This window comes from Podarcis liolepis (assembly GCF_965112155.1).
Source record: "Podarcis liolepis genome assembly, chromosome: 9".
Classification (NCBI taxonomy): Eukaryota; Metazoa; Chordata; class Lepidosauria; order Squamata; family Lacertidae; genus Podarcis; species Podarcis liolepis.
Window position 1 is genome coordinate 47045899 of NC_139564.1, and position 20407 is coordinate 47066305.

At 39.2% G+C, this 20407-nt stretch overlaps 1 protein-coding gene across 2 annotated transcripts in view; it reads right to left on the reverse strand.

Annotated features, from left to right (window-relative positions):
• Positions 1 to 2204: 2204 nt before the first annotated feature.
• LOC310714725 (glycine receptor subunit alpha-3) overlaps positions 2205 to 20407 on the reverse strand; it is a 75712-nt gene continuing 57509 nt past the window's right edge. The window contains exons 9-10 of one of the 2 annotated variants that reach the window (XM_083520312.1): positions 14836 to 14955; positions 2205 to 9274 (exon numbers count right to left, since the gene is read on the reverse strand). In XM_083520312.1, the coding sequence (XP_083376438.1) occupies positions 8993 to 9274; positions 14836 to 14955 (402 nt within the window). In that variant the 3' untranslated portion in view covers positions 2205 to 8992. The remainder of the gene's footprint in view (positions 9275 to 14835; positions 14956 to 20407) is intronic. The other variant, XM_083520311.1, reaches the window with a different exon arrangement.

Here is a 20407-nt window from a genome sequence, read left to right on the forward strand (position 1 = left end):
TTTCACTGCTGAAACCAGATCTGAAGACATAGCCCATAGGAAGCTGAGCCAGATCATTGATCTCACTAGCTCAGGGGTGGGGAACCTTTTGCCCTCCAGATGTTGACTCTCATCACACCTAGCATGCATGGCCAATGGCCAGAGATGAAGTTGTGAGTTTAGTTCAGTAACATCTGGAAGACCAAATGTTTCCCACCTGTGAGCTAGCTCAGCATTGCCTACATTTGACTTGCAGCACCTCCCTAGGGCAGATATGGATTTTGGCTAACATCCGTGTATACGGCTTCCTGTGGGAGTGCCCTGGATGCAGAGTAAACAGGAGTACGCACACAGCCTTAATTAGAAGAGGCACCCATATTGAAACTGCACCGTTCAGCCATTAGCTATACAGCTGAGTGGGATGCAAAGAAGAGATATGAACGTGAGGTAGGCATGGACTTTGCTAAAGTGTTTTATCTCGTCGTCAGCACTGCTGCTGTAGTGAAATAAAAGCAGCCTAATTAGGCACACAATTTCCTCTAGCGTGCACATTCTCCTGGTGCCTGATCAGGGTTCCTAATTAGTAGCACGACACCTTTCAGCTTTGGTTTATTTGACAGTAGGAATGAAGCTCAGTAACCTTATACATTATACTCTCTAACGGACAGGGAAAGAGAGCCATCTGGTGGCAGGCTTGCCGTGATACTGATAAGTAAACTGTTCTTGTAAACAGAGTAGCATTAGGTGACATTCTCAGGAAGTGATAAGCTGTGAAATAAAACCACATAATGGATACACACGGCATATTTGGAAGCGATTCGCATGGAGAAGAGATGGCATGTCCAGTGTTGTTGCTCTTAATAGCTTATAATTTCTATTTTCTGCTGACGTAGGCCACCCAATAACCCAGTAGGAGAATGCATGAAAAAGGTCCAAGTAAACTGCTTAAAGAAACTTTTGTGTGCTTTTTAATGTCCATTTATAAAAAATAAGTCTACACTTACTTCAGTCTTCGGTGCATATTTATACTAATCTATGACACTGATCCTAGCTGATTTCCTCCCAATTTTCAGAGGTGTAAATGCACCAAGGTAAATGGTGTTATAAATGATTTGGAAAATGTGGCAATTACGGTAAACAATTGCAAATGTATATGCCTATATAATTCCAAGGTTACAGACTGTGTGACAGAAAGCCAAATAACGTCTTATGTGGAAAAATCTGTGATTAGATCTCCAAACATAATTGTCTTAATCTAAAAGTAACTTGGGGGGCATGTCCTGATTTTGATATCATGCACCCCAAGAACTGCCTAGAGATGCACAGGGGGAAAGTACTACTAGGAAAAGAAGGGAGAGTATTTTGCTACCACCATAAAAGGATCAGGTCATATGGAAAAGTTTCATCATATTAAAGTTTGGTCTGCTTCCAAACAACCTGTTTTATTAACTATTCATCCTGATTTGTTTGCACAAAGTTTGCAGGGAAGTTTGATGCGTACTATTTCATGAGCGTTTTCCCCAATCTTTTTGCACAAAGTTGTTATCTGGACTGTAAGCTGTGGCTAATTCATCAATCTATTTATATACTAAAAACAGTGCTTTTTTCCCTTAAAAAAAGTCTAGTGGTACTCTATTTTGACTCAAGAAAACCACCATTTTATAGTCCAAATGGCTGTTTTTCAGTTCTTACATTGTTTTGGAACGTACAAATTTGATAGACATGGCTTTAAGAGTGAAGTGAATCAAATTTCTTCCTTGTTGTTGCTGGAGACTGAATCCAGAGTTTAACTTACTTAAAGTTTAAAAGGTATTTGGGGGATTTCAGACCATGCATCTTCTTTCAGGATAACTGCTTAGACAAGCTGATGTCCATGGACTATTGCTTTTGTAGACAAATTATTCACCTCATGGCACCCACATGACATGTATACATTTTAAAAAAATATTTCCTTAGAAGCATCTCCCACTCTGCAGTGAAGCCCCTGAACTTAAGAAGGCACTTGGGTATTGGGTACTGAGTGTTGCTCATCGTGGGAATTTCCATATTGGCTGCTCTTGAAGGAGGTAGTTCACAGGATTTTTGTTTACCATTTCCTCTCATGTTTGCTCCTGTATTTCCACCAGAAAAAGCATTCCTTTCCCTGATCCCAGTTTGTTTTCTAAATATTTGTGATTTGACACTCAATAGTCAATGCTTAAATTATGTTAACAGTTTGAGCAGAGTCTTGAAAAATGGTAGCTTTTATTCTTGTTTTAGAACAAAATATATACAGTTACATGAACACCATAGGCAGCACACAACTTAATATCTCTGTCAGCAGAGCATGTTAGCTGTAGTGCTGAATATAGGAATACAAGAAAGAAAAGGAGTTTAATTAAACTCATGCATGACACTTTTCATTGGATTTTACTGAAAAGAAATACTTCTAGACACAAATTGGTATTTGCTGCTGTCTAGACAGAACTCACAGGATGATATGTTTAAAAATCACAGACAAGTCATTAACACACTAGTATAACCATATTTTTTTTTTTGCTCTCACCTTTTAAGGAAGCTTGGCTCACTATCACACAAGCTACTGTATATAATGTTTAAACTCCATGTTAAAAGCTTATGGCACAGTTTCTTTTCATGTGGCTCACAATTATATATCCATAGAATGTCAAAATTTACGCAGTCCATTTCATCCATTGATACTGTCCTGTCATAGGTTGACGTTTGCTAACTTAAGGAATGGCTCTTGCATATTTCATGGAGATGAAAGTGAAGAAGTGCAATAAATATCAAAGCATATCGAGAATACAGCATGAGCCAGCGTTTCATGGCCTTTAACCCAACTATTTCCCTCAGTCTCATCTGTTTGCACAAATATTCCAAAGTGATAATGGTTAAGAGACCACTGTGCAATGTACGTTTTGCCAGGAGGCACCATTCTGTAACCTCTGCAAAAAGAAGCTCCCATACAATAGACACATCCCAAAACCTGTATGCACATCTTTGTATTTCCATATAAGTTAATTTGCAAAATAGATTTCAGAGCTGTTTTGAAAGCAAACGAAAACACCATTAACTCAATGTTCTCTTATCAAACTAACCTCTGTTAGTACAGATTCTGCATTGAGTTACAAGATTATTGTAAGAATTACTATGAAGCAAACTTTGGAGAGCTATCAATGCATTGAAGCAAATTCTACCCCAACTGAGAATTGGAATTACATGTGGAGGGTTTATGTTGTGCTCTTAGTCTTACTGACTATGTCACTTTCTTGCAGTTACAATTTAAGCTGGGCTGAATGATAATAACAAACAGTTCTTTCATCTAGTAGAAAATATCATGAAGTAAAAATACAATTTTTATTTTTACGGTTAGAGAATTTTTTACCCCCAAAATATTTTTAATCTAAATATTTCTTAACCCTAAAGAATATTCCTTAAAATGATTACTTATCAGTGCTGTAACAGGCAGAGCTATGTTGTATTAGCATTTATCTTTCCTTAAGTCTAAAGTGCACGTTTAGATTGCTTTATAGAACTCTACCTGGTATTACACAGACAAAATATGTGCTTTTAATAAAGATTTGTATCAGTACTCTCAAATATAAAAATTTATAATAATGCCTAAAATAAAACTCAATGAAGAAATATATATGATTAAAATGGAACTGGTGGGAAACAAAACATTTATTTTTTAACATCTCCAAGCCCATTTAAACAAATGGTACATGCACTCAAAACTCCTCTAGCTATTTTAAATACTGGGTCATATTTCTCTCTGAAATAACACCTCTTTCCCTCCACTTATGGAAACTTCATGGTGAATGAGAAGCAATAGCACATTAGCTGCTATACTGAGTAGTACAACCATACAACTTTACGATATCTTGCATCTAAATGTGTACTAAGCTGACAAGAATTGAGCTGCTTTAAATTCAGGAGACTGATAATAGTGTAATATGCCTGCAACACAGGATAAATTGTAATGAAATCATTCCTCGTTCTCCAAGAACATTTTACGTGGTTATAATCTATAAAAGAAGTGCCTCATATGAAGCTGCTTTTATGCCTGATCAAATCATTTGTCAATCAAGTCCAGTATTGTCTAGTTTGACCTATAGCAGCTCTCCAGGGTTTCCCCCAGAAATCTTTGATATCCCTTTCTGCCTGATACTTTTAAATGGAGATACCAGGGATTGGACCTTGGACCATCTGCTTGCAAAGCTTGTGGTCTTCCAATAAGCCATATCCCATCCTCCATGGCTAATGTGTGACTAATGCTGTCCTGAGCATTAGTGCGCACCTCAAAGCTAAGTTTCCTTGTGCTTGTTCCAGAAAGAGTGCCTGCATGATTACCTATAACTTCACTTTCCACTCCTTCAACACTCTGATGGGAAATCTAAATATCTGCCTGCCACATACCAGCTCAGGAAGCAGGACATGCTAGTGATCAGAAGAGATCAATTGGATTTCATCAATTGAAATGTATTTCCCATTGCATGGTCTTATGACCAAATTGTTCTCAAAACATCCTCAGGTACCTTCTTCTGCATATTCTACAAACAATGCTCTCAGTGAGGTTTTTTTTAATGTCCTCAGGTAAAAAAAGTAGGCTCTCACCTCAACTGGTGTCTAACATAAATTTTAACACCCTAGTGGTCAATATTTGCGTTTGTGCATCTTCTGCAATGCCAGTGGTCCTTGATCTCTGCCTGCCCCATTTCAAAGCACTTTTTAGGTGGGGCAGCACAAATTAAAATTGTGCCCAAAATACATTAGGTATGCTGTTCCTTTCAGGGAAGAAACTACGTAGCCACAGTAGGGAGAATCTGAGTGTGTAAACTGGATAGTGAAGTGTTTGCATATGTTCCACAAGGATATAATAATGATACTTGCCTAAGATAACTGAGCCCTTTGATCATAATTTGGGGCTGAAAAGGTCTTTCATATTTCCATATGGATGTGGACTACAAACAGTTCTTGTGTTATTGGACTCCGTAATAAATAATAATATTTAGAGAGTGGAGTAGGAAACAGAACCCTATTCATGTGGCTAATACATGAATGAGAGGTAGAACTACTATGCTGTCCTTTATGGTGTGCATACATGTCCAGTTCTGCACCCTGAAGTTCTGAAGGTGGAATCAAGCAAACCTTAAGCAAACCCAATGTAGTTGGGAGCCCTGATCATATACAGGACCTACACAAGTACAACATATGGGGCTGAAAACACTGGAGGTAAGGCCAAATGATAGTGTTCCTATCAATGCATTAGCTGTCTCCATGGAAATACTAATGCCTGGAAGGGGTTAGAGACTGAAAGAGATAAATTCCACATATCTCCACTCATGAATGTTTTGAGCTTCACATATTTCCATACGGCACATAAGAATCCATGGTTCATTTAAGACAGCATTTTGGTTCCAACAAAAGCCAGTCTTATGCTTATATTCATGAAAGGGCTCGTCTACAATTCCACTCGTCCCATGTCTAGAAAGCATGGGTCCAAGTGGGTTCCCACTTTCCCCGTGCTTTCAAGGCAGGGATCTGAGTGGTTTTGCTTTTGCTCTTTCATGCTAAATCGGGGGTGGGGGTGGGAATCTGTAGAAAACATGATTGCCGTTTGTTCCAATTCAGCACTTTACTCCAACCTTGTTTAGAGGTTGTGAAGTTGCATCTGATTTTTGTTGTTGCTTTTTTTTGTGTGTGTGGATGGGCATGAAGTTCAGCCATTCTGGTGTCTCTGCCTCCTCCCTTATCCACGCCTTCCAACACTAATTTCTTCTGAGTTCGTTCACAGGCAAAATAATGACCACCATGTTGCAAAACAGTGACATCAGATCAAAAGTGTTGCCCAGTTGCCTAGGCAATGCAGATACACTTCTCTGACTTTCTGTACTTTGCTGCCTGCACGACAGTGATTGAAGATAGGAAGAAATGTCCATTTGACTAGGAAATGTGGGGATGCTTCATTATCTTCCGGCAATTTGCTGGAGAACTTCCAATTTTCTGGCAAATGGTTCTTATCATCATGACTGTGAGCAGCCATGAATAACAAAATTGGTGTAAATTGGATTCTCCCCCCTGCTGGGGATTTCACACACTGAGTATGTCCTAATTCACCCCAGAATTTTGCAGTGGCTTATACTTCATCTCAGTCCCAGCCGTAGCACTATAGGGTGTATCTAACATAGAGCCTGCAGTAACCTGAATACAGGGGGAACATGTTTGCTAACTTTTGTCACTTTGCTAAAATCACTGGGGGTTTTGTAACAGTGCACTAAATCCATAAGAAGCATTAGTTTGTGTGACAGGGTCTGCAACACCATTCCTGGATTTATTTGTGTGATAGGTTGTCATATGCCTGCTGGTATTTTAGACTTAATAAAATAGGCACTAGTGGGTTGCTGGTATTTTTTGGTGGCATGAGACAACACAAAACCTTCATTTATCATTCTGCATTGTAAAGAAGTGAAATGAATTTGATGATATGCCCTTATGCCCCAGCTTTATCCCGTTACCTGCACTCTATATTCAATGAAAAAATAATTTTGTGAGTAAAAGTTAAAACTTAGTTTATAATGCTTTGTGCAGAACATTCCCCTTAGTATCACACTCATGGCTCATGAACTGGGAAATACTGGATTTTCTCTGTAGGGCTGCTTGCCTCCACTCTTTCAAACTCACCACCTTTCCCATAGAATAGGCACCTCATCCTGTTCAAATATAAACTATCTCAAGCCAATTGTATCCTCAATAGGCATGCCTAACTTTTTATGTTGAGTTACCAAAGTAGTATGGCCGCACAATCTGTGAATACTGGAAAGAAATCTGAGAGGGCTCCCCCCTTTTTTTCTATTCATAGCCCTAGAGTGTCTGTAGAATTCTGTTATGTTCAGAAATTGTACAAAATTCATTTGTATGAATATTTACTTAGATTTAACAACACATTTTAAATCCTTAACCTTTGTATTGATCACACTGAAGGCAGATTCAGAAATGTATAACTGAGATGGCACAGTCTTCACAGATTGGCCACGCCACCTCAAGTTTTGCATTGGGAATCAATTGTTTGAAAGTACTTGCTCAAGAAAATATCTCCTGACACCAATATACAACTATGTTAGAGGTGTTTTTGACACAGGGCACAATTTGCATATGGTTTCCACCCACCCATACTTAAATGGATCTATTTAAATCAAATTTGCTTTTTCTTTTTTTTCTTTTTAAAGTCATCTTAGTAAATATTTCTATAACAGACACATTACGGAAATAGTTCTGTATCACATTTGTTCTTATTTAAAAATCAAAGTAAAACTTCAGCTTTGATTTTATTTTTCCTTCAAAGCAGCATGTTTTCTCTCCCCTCTCTGGTGTTCAACAATAAACTCTTGTGGTTTTTCTGTTGGCACACTTTCAGAACATATATCATTCCACTGCATTAGATATGCTGTAGAACAATTATATTCTGTCTTTGCTGATGAGAACTGTCAGAAGAAACAAAAAACAGCTTCTAGGTGCAAAGTTCTATTCTATATTTTCTTTTAAGCCTATAACATAATATATAATTATAGAATTAATTTAAAGGGCTGTGCGATTCTAGAAAAAGGAAATAAATTTCCTTAATTTAAATACCCAGATGAAACATCGTACCAGGAGGTGTGCTACATTCTATTTCCACCATTCACACTGTGGCCCTGCAAACTATCCCCAATTAGGGTTTTCCAACTACGCAGAGCAAATATTGGGAAATGTGGATGGGTGGGTGGAATTGGGAGGGAAGGGAACAAGAGCAATTCCTATTTGTGCAAGTAACAGTCAGTTGCACAAGTAGAATGCCATAGTTGGCTATCCGGTATCTTTACTAAAGAATTTGACTTTTATAGGAAGGTTTTCATTTCCCCCAATTTTGTTCTAGCACTTCTTTTGATGTTATTCAGCACATATATGTAAAGTCAGTTAAAATAAATGGGAGCTACATATGATTTTCAGCATGTTTACCTGGAAGTAAGTTGAACTGATTTCAGTGACACTAACTTCCTAGTGTATATTATGTGTATATTACAGAATCAAATATGCACCACTGCCCCATAATTTCAATAGCTTTAAGCATATTTAACCTCCATGGAACAAAATCCTCTCCCTTTCCAGGGCCCTGGAGGTGACAATACTCATTTGAGTGACTCAGAATATCTGACCTCACATCCTATCATGTAGAATCTATGTTACATTTTAGAATAAATACCAGAAGCAAGTGATCTGTTTACTCAACAGAAGGTCTAGCCTGCTGAGTCATACTCTCTGTACTGGTAAAGGATGTGATTAGACAGTTTCCTGCCTTGAATGCACAGAGAAATTTTGCCAAAGCATACTTTTTCTTTTTATAAAATGGCCAGCAATCAACAAACTGATTATTCCAGTGCAGAACTGAAGCCTCACCAGAAACACCAGCAGCATTTCACAGGATAAGTGGTTTGTGGATTGTGTCATTATGAAGTATTTTATGAGATTTCTGTCTTTAATGTGCAGCCTAATATATGCTTGGTGTTTATTATAAAAGACATTGGCAGTGCCTTTAAATTGAGAAAATGTGCTTCATCACTTAAAGGGAAACTTCTTTTTTTAAACAGCCCCCCCTCCCCATGGCAAATCTTGACTTATAAAGTTTAAAGGAAACTTTAAAGTGGAATAGCATTTCTGTTAATATGGCACTTTGCTGCAAGAAACGTCAGAAAATACTATACCATTATGGAACAGCATCTATAAACACATTGGCAGTAGAGTTTTAATTTAGTACGTTGTGGTTTTTCTTTGCAAAAGCTGGCTACTTTTAGCTAATAAGAAGTTGAATCACTGTTGCAGCAGATACTGTAGCTTCTTCGGATTCCTCTCTTCTATCCTTTTGTGACTTTGCATAGCAAGTCAAATGTGATTTTTTCCCCTCCACGCCCTTTATGAGCCAATCGGTATTTGTACCATAGTAATAGAGAACCAGAACCGTTAAGCACTGGAAACCTTAATCTTGTTTTTGGTGAATGTCCTCGTGCCGAACGATTTTGTAGATGACCCAGTAAAAAATGTTGAATATCAGAAAGGCTAGTGGGAAACAGGCTCGGGAGATGGTGTCAATTTTCTTGGCCCGATCAATGAATACCTTCCTCATGTCTTCAGGGCTTTTTGGTGCAGGTTGAACTGGATTGTTTGGTGCTTTTGGAACCACTCCATCTTTTGCTTGTATACATGGCGGCCCCATTCCATAGCCTGTAAAACTGAGCCGATTTTCTCTTGAATCTTCATCCTGTAAAAATAAACAAACAGGAAAAGTCTTCACCTGGAAATTCTAACAACTGAAATCTATAAAGACCCTTTATATCATTATTCAAAAAAATATTAAAACTATCGCTCTATATCCTCCCCGTCCACAATATAATCAGCTGCTGCAAATGCAGTAATACCAGTAGCCCAACTACTGCTGTGTTGGCTGCAATTTGATTTCTATTTGAGTCACAATTCAATAATTCTAAAGTAAGATAAAGGGACCCCTGACCATTAGGTCCAGTCGTGGCCGACTCTGGGGTTGTGGCGCTCATCTCACTTTACTGGCCGATGGAGCCAGTAAAGCTTCTAGGTCATGTGGCCAGCATGACTAAGCCGCTTCTGGTGAACTAGAGCAGCACATGGAAATGCCGTTTACCTTCCCGCTGGAGCAGTACCTATTTATCTACTTGCATTTTGACATGCTTTTGAACTGCTAGGTTGGCAGAAGCAGGGACTGAGCAATGGGAGCTCACCCCATCATGGGGATTCGAACCACTGACCTTCTGATTGGCAAGTCCTAGGCTCTATGGTTTAACCCACAGTGCCATCTGCATCCCTTAATTCTAAAGTAGTCATTGGCTATTTCATTTATGAAGCATGTATCCTGGTTCCATCAACTCATTCAAGCTTCTTGCATTGAATGAAATTGTCTGAATGGAGATTGTAAGCATGGCCAGTTGAACATCTTTTCTGCGATCTGGTGAATTAACATTCATCTGGACACACTAACAGAAACCCCTTCTGACCTTCCTGTCCAATGTGGGAAGTCAGTTGCAGGGGTTGTGGAACAGTATTCTCTCCTTTCTGTATTCACTAAAACAATTAAATCTACATATCTGCATAGGGCTTTTGACATCTGCCCATGTGAGAAATTTTAAAATCCAATATCTGTTCCTGCCTGTCACTGAGTATTATGTTTCTTAGGATGTTATCTTACATCTGCCTATAGATGATCTTGTTAGCTGTAGCCAGTGCTATTTTTCTAGAAAAAGAAGTGCCGGAATTCACCACAAACACCTCTCTTGTTCTGTTAAAGAACAAGGCAGTGGCACTCACCTGAGAAGTGCCAGAACTGAGTTCTGGCAAGTTTCAGCTGAAAAAAAGCCCTGGCTGTAGTTGGATAGATTGTAGCTTTCAGTTGCTTGCTGCAGTGGAGGACAGTATATAATAATCACACCTCTCATAATAACTATGTTAACTTGTGATCCTGGGCTAGAACTGGGCTGTTACCAGGACACATGCAATAATAGTTATTGGCCTAGACAACCATAACATGTGTGTACAGTGGTACATTGGGTTACGAACTTAATTCGTTCCGGAGGTCCATTCTTAATCTGAAACCGTGCTTAACCTGAGGTGCGGTTTTGATAATGGGGCCTCCTGCTGCCGCCGCGTGATTTCCGTTCTCATCCTGGGGCAAAGTTTGTAACCTGAGGTACTACTTCTGGGTTAGCGGAGTTTGTAACCCAAAGTGTTTGTAAACCAAGGTGTTTGTAACCTGAGGTACCACTGTACTTGGTTCAGATGGATACTGAATTTTGGATTGAATCAGGAAGATTCAGAGAGATTTGGGGATCTTCCAAGGCAAAGTGGTTCTCATTTGAACTGAGCTGCTCCTGAAGCATCAAATAGACTCAGATTGTTGGTCTCTTTGAAATTTCAAGTGTCTTATGCAAAGATTTTTTTTTTTTTTTTTTTTGCATAAGGTCAGGAAGGGGACTTTAGTTTTCTTTCTGACAGATCGACCTTCCAAAGAGGGAATAACTTTTCTACATTAGGAGTGATGAAAAAGAAGGAACTGACTGTTCTCAGCGGAGCATAAATTTCCCCGCAAAACCCACAAACTGCTTTTATTGATCACAAGTCCTTATCCCCTGCACCAATTAATTCTCCTGAAACGTTACTGGTTACTGATCTGCAAGCATTTCTACAACATTTGCTATTTTCATACATAACTTTGCCCAAACCACAGGAAGGCAAGTAAATCCTTTTCTCCAACCCCCCCCCCCCAAGTGGTTTCAAAGGAACCCAACACAAAAAATGTTGCACCTTTGATTTTGAAATCTAGCATTTTTGAAAACCTAGAAGCACCTCTTTGACATATACTGCTTTCATACCAACTGTCTACAAAACAACAAAAGTTGGAGAGGGTTATTGGACAACAACACACAACAAGCAAGCACTTTCTGGGCTACCTTTTGAGTGCTGGATGAAAACTTTTCTATTCCACCAGGACTATGCAGGTGATTAAGAATGCACACTTCCACAATGGTTAATTGGTTAATGTCTGTTTTTAATCTTTCTATGTTTTTTATTGTATGGTTTTATGTTTTATTGCTCTAAAACACCTTGATCTAGTTTGTATGAGGTAGTGGTATATACATATATTAATAAATAAAAAATAACCTGGGAAAAGAAAAACCCCTTTTAAAACCACCCTAAAACTGTAAAGGCTGTCTTGGTAGAAACTTCCTTGTACCTGTCCTCCTTACATTTGATGGTACTCCTCCCCTGAGAAAGGGAAATGCCACCCTGCCAATGGAGTGGAAACAACTCCATCAGAAGCCCCTCTGGTTGGCTGCTGGAAGGCTCCACTGGCTGGAAGCACTGGCAGAGGAACAGGGGTGCAGAGGGAGCGGAGCGCCCCCGGCACCACTATTATGGTAGGGTGCCATCGCAGCGGCCCCCCCCCACGCGTGCAGTGCACCCCTGAGCACCGGGTGCCACACCCCCACAGGTGGCATGTCACACCCCCAAAATGTGTGTAATGTCCCCGCAGGCGGTGTGCCACACCCCCAGGATGTGCACCACGCCCCCAGGGCACCATCACGCCCCCGCCTGCTCTCTGCCCCCGGTAGCGGAGCATGCAGCTTCGTCACTGAATGGAAGGCTTTGCTGGCAAGACCTCCCAAGAACAGGATGTGAACACAGCTAGGTATCAGTGTGTGTGTGTGTGTGTGGAGTTTCTGAATCATCTTTTCCTGTGTTTTCTTCCTCCCCTTTTGAGCTAGAGACAGCTTGCATGCAGCAGAGCAACTGTTGGCAGTCTGAGGGTGGGCCTCAAAACCAGAAGATTCCTGACTTTAGTACTGCTCAGTACTGGACAGTTTCCAGATTAACTCTGCCAAGATAATGTCACGTGAAGATTTTTGCCATGGCATTTTAGTATGTTGAATATTCCATTTCAAGGCACTCCCTCGTGTGGTGAAATGTGGTGCTTTGCCCTCCAAGGGAACATTGTTTAAGAAAAAAACCCTGTGCCCAGTGTGTAAAATACTAGTTTCCTCAATGTGAAACCATATTCACACAAAATGAGATTGAAAGAGTTACCTGTTGGTAACCTTTTCACATTAAAAGGTGATGTGTGATTATGCCAAATGATGGGTAAAGGTTGTAATTAAAATTATTAAATCATTAATTGATTTTAAAGGGTCTTAAAAACAAAAGAAGGCAATACACAATTATTTTATCAAGAAAGACAGATGCATTATTTCCATAGAGTACCTTCTAGAGGAAACATGACACAGAGTTCCATGACAAGGGATTATTGTTTCTAGGAGACTTCTGCGCTCCTAACTTTCTCTAGACTATGTACTTAGTCTGCAGCTGAGCTTGATTAAAAATGTTCAGTGCAAAATAGTGAAATCAGTGCAACAATAAGAGGAAATTGCTTTCAAAGCCTGCAGGTGTATCCAGAAAAACTCACAAACAGGATGAACTGAAAACATTGACTGGTATCCAAAGAGAGCTCTTTTCAACAAGAAAGTCTACATTGGTTTTCCTGCAGGTATGGCTGCCTCCCTACTCTGATAAACAAAAATAAATGAAATTTGAACACAACAGAGAAATAAATAAGCTGTGGATTGCTAACAAATGAAGAATAACAAAGATACAAAATGAAAATAGGACATGAATGATATGACATGATTCAAATTTTTTTAAAAAACATGTTTTTACTTCAAATACTGTGAAAGATAACTTCTTCATTATAGTTAATCCTAGGCAATTATATATAAAGCTTGATATACATGGTCAGCAAATGTCAGGCATGTAGATTCTACTAATATTATATTATCATTTCACCCTGTCTCTGTATCCTGCATCATTCAACGGAATGAAGTCACATTCAATATATTTTTTCCCATATTATTCATAATTCAACATTCTCTTATTGCCTGCAAATAATGTGATTGCAATCGTTTTACTATTACTAACATTGTGCTGCCACAGTATGGTCACACCTGTCTGCCATTTTTGGGGACATAGAGATGAATTGAACTACCAGATTCTTTTCTAGAAACGTTTTGGGGAAATTTAATCCCACCCAAATTAGATTTTGGATTTGTAGTGGCATCTGGTAAAATGACAGGATGATTTCTAAATGGCTGTCAAATGGCTGCTAGATCTTGCCACACATATGTGGTAGCCTTTCATATGGCACATGGCCATGAGGGCCAACAACACTCTCAGGCTATACCTGTTGATGGAGATGCCCACAATCAGTTGTAGCAGGCTGAGAATATTCTGAAGCTAGTATTACCCCCCCCCCCTCTCTCACACACACACTCATGTGAACTGGGCCTTTCTCAGATAAAAATAATAATCTGATTAATTTTTATAGCAAGAGGACCTAGTTATACATACCACTTAGAAACATTTAAAAATATTCAATCCATCACCTCTCGACACCACGTCTTTTTGAATTGTTGTGATATTAAAGATTGTACCTGATTTCTGCTGCACTGTCTCCTGTTCTCCTTGACTGACCAAAACTATAAGGTCTCACATACCACAGATGTACTTTATACCAGGCCCCTTAAGCTTACTCTGGTGTAGGGCCCTCATGAAGTATCCACTTGAGAACATTTAAGATTATGGAATGCACCTGCCACTCAGTTGCATGGTTGAATCGTTGAAGCTTCCAGAACCTACCCCACCGTCTCCAGTAGCTTTTGAGAAATGCATATGCTTCTTTACAAAGACACAGTAGAAGTGAAGCAGACAATATTAGATCATTTCACAATGGTCATGTGCGAAGCATATTCATGCTCCTTTCAAAGAAGTAGATTTGGAGCTGCCTTAGTAAATGGTGAGAGGTTGCTTCTTCTGGACCCTGGGCACAAGGGGCACCCTATCACTGACTTATTTGCTTATCTACTGAAGGTCTCTCAGATCCTGGCAGTGCTTTAACATTGCATCAGTATAGGAAACCTTAATTGTTTCTTAATATTTATATTATTTTTGCAGAAGTATTTAGGTGTACCATATTTAGATGTATTAATTTCTAAACCATGTTTCGAGGAGAAAGAAAATCAGATGTGAATTCTATGTTACGAGCTCCAAATTAACCACCACAAATTTTATTTCCATGATGAAGGGAGGCTGAACCTCTCTAGTAACAATATGTATCATCACACAAAAGTAGTAATGGAAGTTCACAGAGTCCACATGGAAAGACATTAGTTCAGACAAATGGACTGGGCCTTTGTTAATGACTGGGTAGCATGTTAGGACAAATGGGACATCTTCTTCATAGTTTACCCTTAAATTTATATTGTAGATTTGAGGCAAAGTCCCGTCTATGAATTCTGTACTTCTCAAGCCATTGCTACGCCGCAATGATTCATTGATTTCATTTCCATCAAGCACTCCCTCATAAAACTTTCATCAAAATGGAAGGCAGACCACAAAGACAACAAAAGAAAATAAAAGGGAAAAAAGGAAATGATTATTAGTGAAAAAACATATAATCAACCTAGTCTACAAGTAGTATGGCATTTAGAACTTGGGTTAAAAAGTTGAAGAAAAGTTGAAAAGTAAATAAAGACTAGTAAAATGTAGCCTTAGATGTAACACTATATTTTCTTCAACACAAGCACAAAATTAGTATGCATGCTTGCGTCTTTTAAAGTGGAAATGCCAACAAGAAAAGCAATATCCATATGTATCATTTATTTATGATACACCTCCAACTTACTCTCTGCAACCCCTGTAAGTGCTTTTTAAAGGGCAAAATGGGTGTGAATTTTAGATGTATTCATCCTAAATATCTTTAGATCCAGTTCATGAATTTAGTGATACTGATTCATGCAAAGGCAAAACCCCAACTTGCACAGATGACTGCAGAATCTTCAAAATATAAGTATACAATTTCCCAACACCTCTTCCAAAAGTTTCCACTTGCAATCACTATTTTTTTAATCAGCTGCTGTACGTTTTCCATGCTTGCATTACTGATACCCCTCATAGATGTGATGTTCTCTCTTCTCAAAAATATTTCAGAAGGTACAGCTCCCCATCATTATGTGGGGAGCCCACTTTGTGCAATGCCCATGTGACATGATGGGAGGGAGCCCCACTTCCTCCCCCTCAGAATCTCCCTTGAGGTCCAGGCCGGTCCTGCTCATAGAAGCCAACTGGAAGTCCAGAGGGTGGAGCTGGGCAAGCAGATCTGAAGGATAACCTGTTTCCACAGGCCTGTTCCTAGATTATAAATTTGGGTATGGACAATAGGCATGGCACTTATCTTGTTGTCATGTTTCCTACCCACCTTCTTTCAGATAATGGGCATCGTTGCTATGGGCTTTGGTTCATCACTGGTTAATAGGCCTAGGAAGGAATGTTACTTGCAGCTGCAATTGACCAAGAAGCTGTGAGATATATATATTTTTAAAAAAACGTTTATTGTCAAAACATTTATTTGGTTGGGATTCATAACATATTGAAAGGGGGACCCACCTCATAAGGGGTCTTGGGAGTGTCTCACTACAGCATCAGAATATGCTTGAGGGGCTGAGCTGCCCCACATCCAGGCTTCTGAGGGGTCTATGGTTTGCCCACCATTGGGACTAGGGGAGACATAGGACAGCAGATGTTGTCTGCTTGTTTTGTCAGGATACTTGCCTATACTATGTCAAAAGCTGTGGCAAGTTCCAATCCACATCAGTTTTCCCGTGCATGTGCTGTGCCTGTAGAACATGCCATAAAGTGTGAGGGCCACAATCTCTCTCTTTGCTGTAATAATGTTTTCAGCAGGTAGTGCGCAAACCTGTCCATGCATTTACTTAAGTCTGTAGCATTAGCTTCTGAGTATTCTAGACAGAGCAGCTGAAGTCAATTTGCAACTGCAGCTCAATCCTGGAACTATCTGGTGCAGATTTCAAGGTTAAGCATCAATTGACTTTTCAATATCTAATATTCAGTGCTCATCCAAAAGTATCTGATCTTTGACATGTGATATTTTATATGCATCAGTATGCAGTGTTCGACACATTGTCTATCAGGACTGCTGGTTTACCATATTTCCCCACATATTATTTCTCATTGAGCAATATTTGATACTTGGAATTTGATGGCACTTGATACCCATCATTATTAAATGATCTATTATTTAATAATCTGCACATAATACAGAATTTACTATTTAACATTTACTGGTAGATTTTTGCTAGTTCTTGTGTTAGTTGGAAGCTGTAAGTGGCTATTTGCTCGGCTGCCTATAGCAGGAATAATCTCCAGACAAGTGGTCAGGATTTTAGTTTAAAAAACAAAAGAATAAGAAGATAATTGTTGGCATTTGTGGATGGTGGGTGTCCCCCCCCCTGCCCTTAAGGCCTAATTTCTCATGTGGGCATTTTTTCAACTAGAAGCTCTCCGAAGCTGGTGTTGTTTTGGGAAAAGGTCAAGCCACTTGTTTTCTCCCTCAATTATATAGCTCACTAGGAAAAATAAGTAACACCAAAAGCATGTTTGAATGACATAAATTGAAGTGATACATGGAGTGATTCCATTAAATGAATGCTTGACGAGAATAATAAAAAAGGGAAACCTAAATGGAATCTCACAAAATATTTACGTGTCAGTGGTTGGCTGATCACAACTTCGCTCCAAGAACTAATAGGAGGAACTGTGGTGAATTTGACACTGGAAGGGTTGAAAAGGGGGGGGGGGAGTATTTTCTACATCTTGTCCTAGAACAGAGACTGGTCCAACACTGTAGCTCTGATCATTTCACTTTTTCAGTCTACTACAGTTTGTTGACCTGGATATTCAACCAGAAACCTCTAACCAGAAGACTGTTTCAGCACTAATTCCTGCAGTCTCAAAACGTTGTGTGTGTGATGAGAGACTGTGCTCCTATACATTTCCCATTGCATATAGATTGTAAGGAAGGTGGGACATACACATCTACATCCATATAATAAACACAGGTTTGACTGCAAAAAGAATCCTTCCAAAAAGTGGAAGAATTATGGAAATCAAATGTACCTCTGTGCAAATATACATACCGGTATTTGTTCCATGTTGTATCATGCATACAGCATTTGCAGTCTACAGATTATATGAACAGAGCATTATTCAGCAAAGCAAAGGAGGGGAATTTAGCTAACAATGGTTCTCCAACCAGGAAGGAATGTAACAATTAAATGTCAATAATCATCTCACCAAGGGACAATCCAACCAATCATTCATTCTCAATTCTTGAATGTTGAAGTCAGATTCCAAAATCATTAACAGGTTTCTAGATCATTGGCCTGATAGTGTATAAAATAGCTATCTATATGTGAGAAACTCTGAGTGGATGGCATATGATTATTGAATAGCAGTTTCATTATTCTGACCACATTCCCATATAGTATTTAATATTGCTATGTCAGAAATGGAATACAGTGGTACCTTGGTTCTCAAACTTAATTCATTCTGGGAGTCTGTTCGACTCCCAAAACTGTTCGAAAACCAAGGCGCGGCTACCGATTGGCTGCAGGAGCTTCCTGTACTTAAGCGGAAGCCGTGTTGGATGTTTGGCTTCTGAAAAATGTTCACAAACCAGAGGAGTTACTTCCAGGTTTGCGACATTCGGGAGCCAATTTGTTTGGCAACTAAGCCGTTCAAGAACCAAGGTACGACTGTACTGTGTTAAGCAGCACATTTCTTTGATCAATTTACACAGCATGCTTCTAATGTTCATGAAAGGAAATAAATGTAGAACGCAACATGGTTGTATCCAACTAAGTCATATTCATAGTAGACCCCATGAAATCAATGGACTTAAATGAATTAATACCAAAAAAAAATAAAAAAAAAATCAATGGATTGACACTGAGTAAGCCTTAGTTGGATAGAGCCCTATGGGAAATTTTTATTTCTTGATCTCTGCTCATTTCCTGGTTAGATAAAATCCAACTGGCCAAGTTTTTTTCTTTTTTCTTTTAACCTGACTGCAGATTAAAAAGAAAAAGAAAATTAAAAGTCCTAAACTAGAAAACTAGTGAATGTTTAACCACTGTCAGATGGATAAAAAATTAGAAACTAAGCTGTATAATTATCTGAGATCAAAAGGGAGAAGCAAAGTAGGATATTGCAGGTTGTTAATGAAATCCAATTACATGTTCTAATTTACCAATGAGAAAATCCATTCCTCTTACAAACTGAAATGGAACCAACTATTTGCCCGTGTTCACTAAAATTCATTTTTGTTCCATAGGGGCTTCAGCATGATACAGATTCTCACTTCTGCAGATTCTATCACATTATAATCTGGATGATTGGAGCTCATCTGCTAGCAATGTTAAATACTTCTAAGTTCTAGGTCACCTCCAACTGCATAAGCCTATAAAACATCTGTGCATATGTGTATGTATTTAAATTTGTGTTGCATTTGGTACCAGGAAGAATATTGGAGTTAACTCATTGTCCCATGAATACCAGTCATTTTATAATATGATAAAACATTTTAAGATTTGTCAAGACTCAGTGTCGTGTGACTGAATTTTATTCCTGCTTTTATCTGGGAATAAAGATGAATGTCAGCTTTGAAACAGGAGGACTTTACAGCCCAGCCCTCAATGAGAGACATTAGTCACCACCCATAAGGAGCTGTTGGGTTATGGGATCACATTGGCACTCTTCTTGTCCTAGGATACTCATTTGCATCTATTTTTATTGGTGCAAAAAAGAAATGAAAATGTATTACAACTTATAAAATGGTTGATGTCTATTAAGTTGTGTGTGGGGTGAGTGTTAAACATCTTGCATTGTTTTGTTCCACTTACAACATCTAGAGTGCTTTACTTTGAGCATGCCACCAGCCTGGTGCTCACAGGTGTCATGGCACCCACAAAGTCTTCTAGTAGTGCTACACACTTTTGTTTTCCTTCCTTCCTTCCTTCCTTCCTTCCTTCCTTCCTTCCTTCCTTCCTTCCTAGAACGCTTCTAGCCCTCCCAGAGATGAAGTTATGGGAAGGCACCTTATAAGCAATTTATGTGAAATGAGAGTGGTATGGTTACCTTACATTTTCCCTCCAGTACTGAGGAATGCTCCCTGTTGTTGTTAGACGGGAATAGCACCAGTTTGTGTGTGAACGACATAATCAGGACAAGCAGGACACAGCTGACTTCCCATGGTAAGCACAGAGTTGTTAGGGTGGTTGTCTCTCTAATTTTGTATTACACCATGCTCTTTGTGGCAGACATTTTGTTTTATGCCATTGCCCCTCCACGGCAACCATTTTGTGACAGGCACCCCCAGCAAATTCAAAATGTGCCCACTAGTAAAGCATGATTGGAGACCCCTGATGTAGAGAATGTGATATGGATTTGCGGTGGCCATCTGCATCCATATATTATTTCCTGCTGCAGTTTCCAGCCCCTTCTTGTTCTCCAGAGGATCAGTCATAGGTGTCCTTCCTTCCTATGATGCAACTATGTCTTCAGGGTCCTTGTACCCCTGCTGATATTCCTAACCCCTTGGCTATTTTGTGGGCTCATCTTCAACTTGCTGCACAACCCATTTTAAAAAGGTCATAATAGATAAACTCATATTGACTCTGTAACTGTGGAATCGAACTGTTAAATACATGCAACGTCTAATTCCCTCTCTTGCCACTCCCCAATACAAAAGTACCAAAAACAAGTCTTATATAAGTAAGTAGATTAAACAAATGTGAATACATCTATCAAGGTCTTCCATTGAACCATAGTAGGAAATTATTTTAACACATTTCAAACCATCAGTTTCCATCGTGAAGGGGCAATCTGCTAGTATTCTCAGAGGGTGAAATTAAACTCTGTGCAGCAAGCTTCCACGAGGCTCTTGTCCCACTTAAATCCCTTT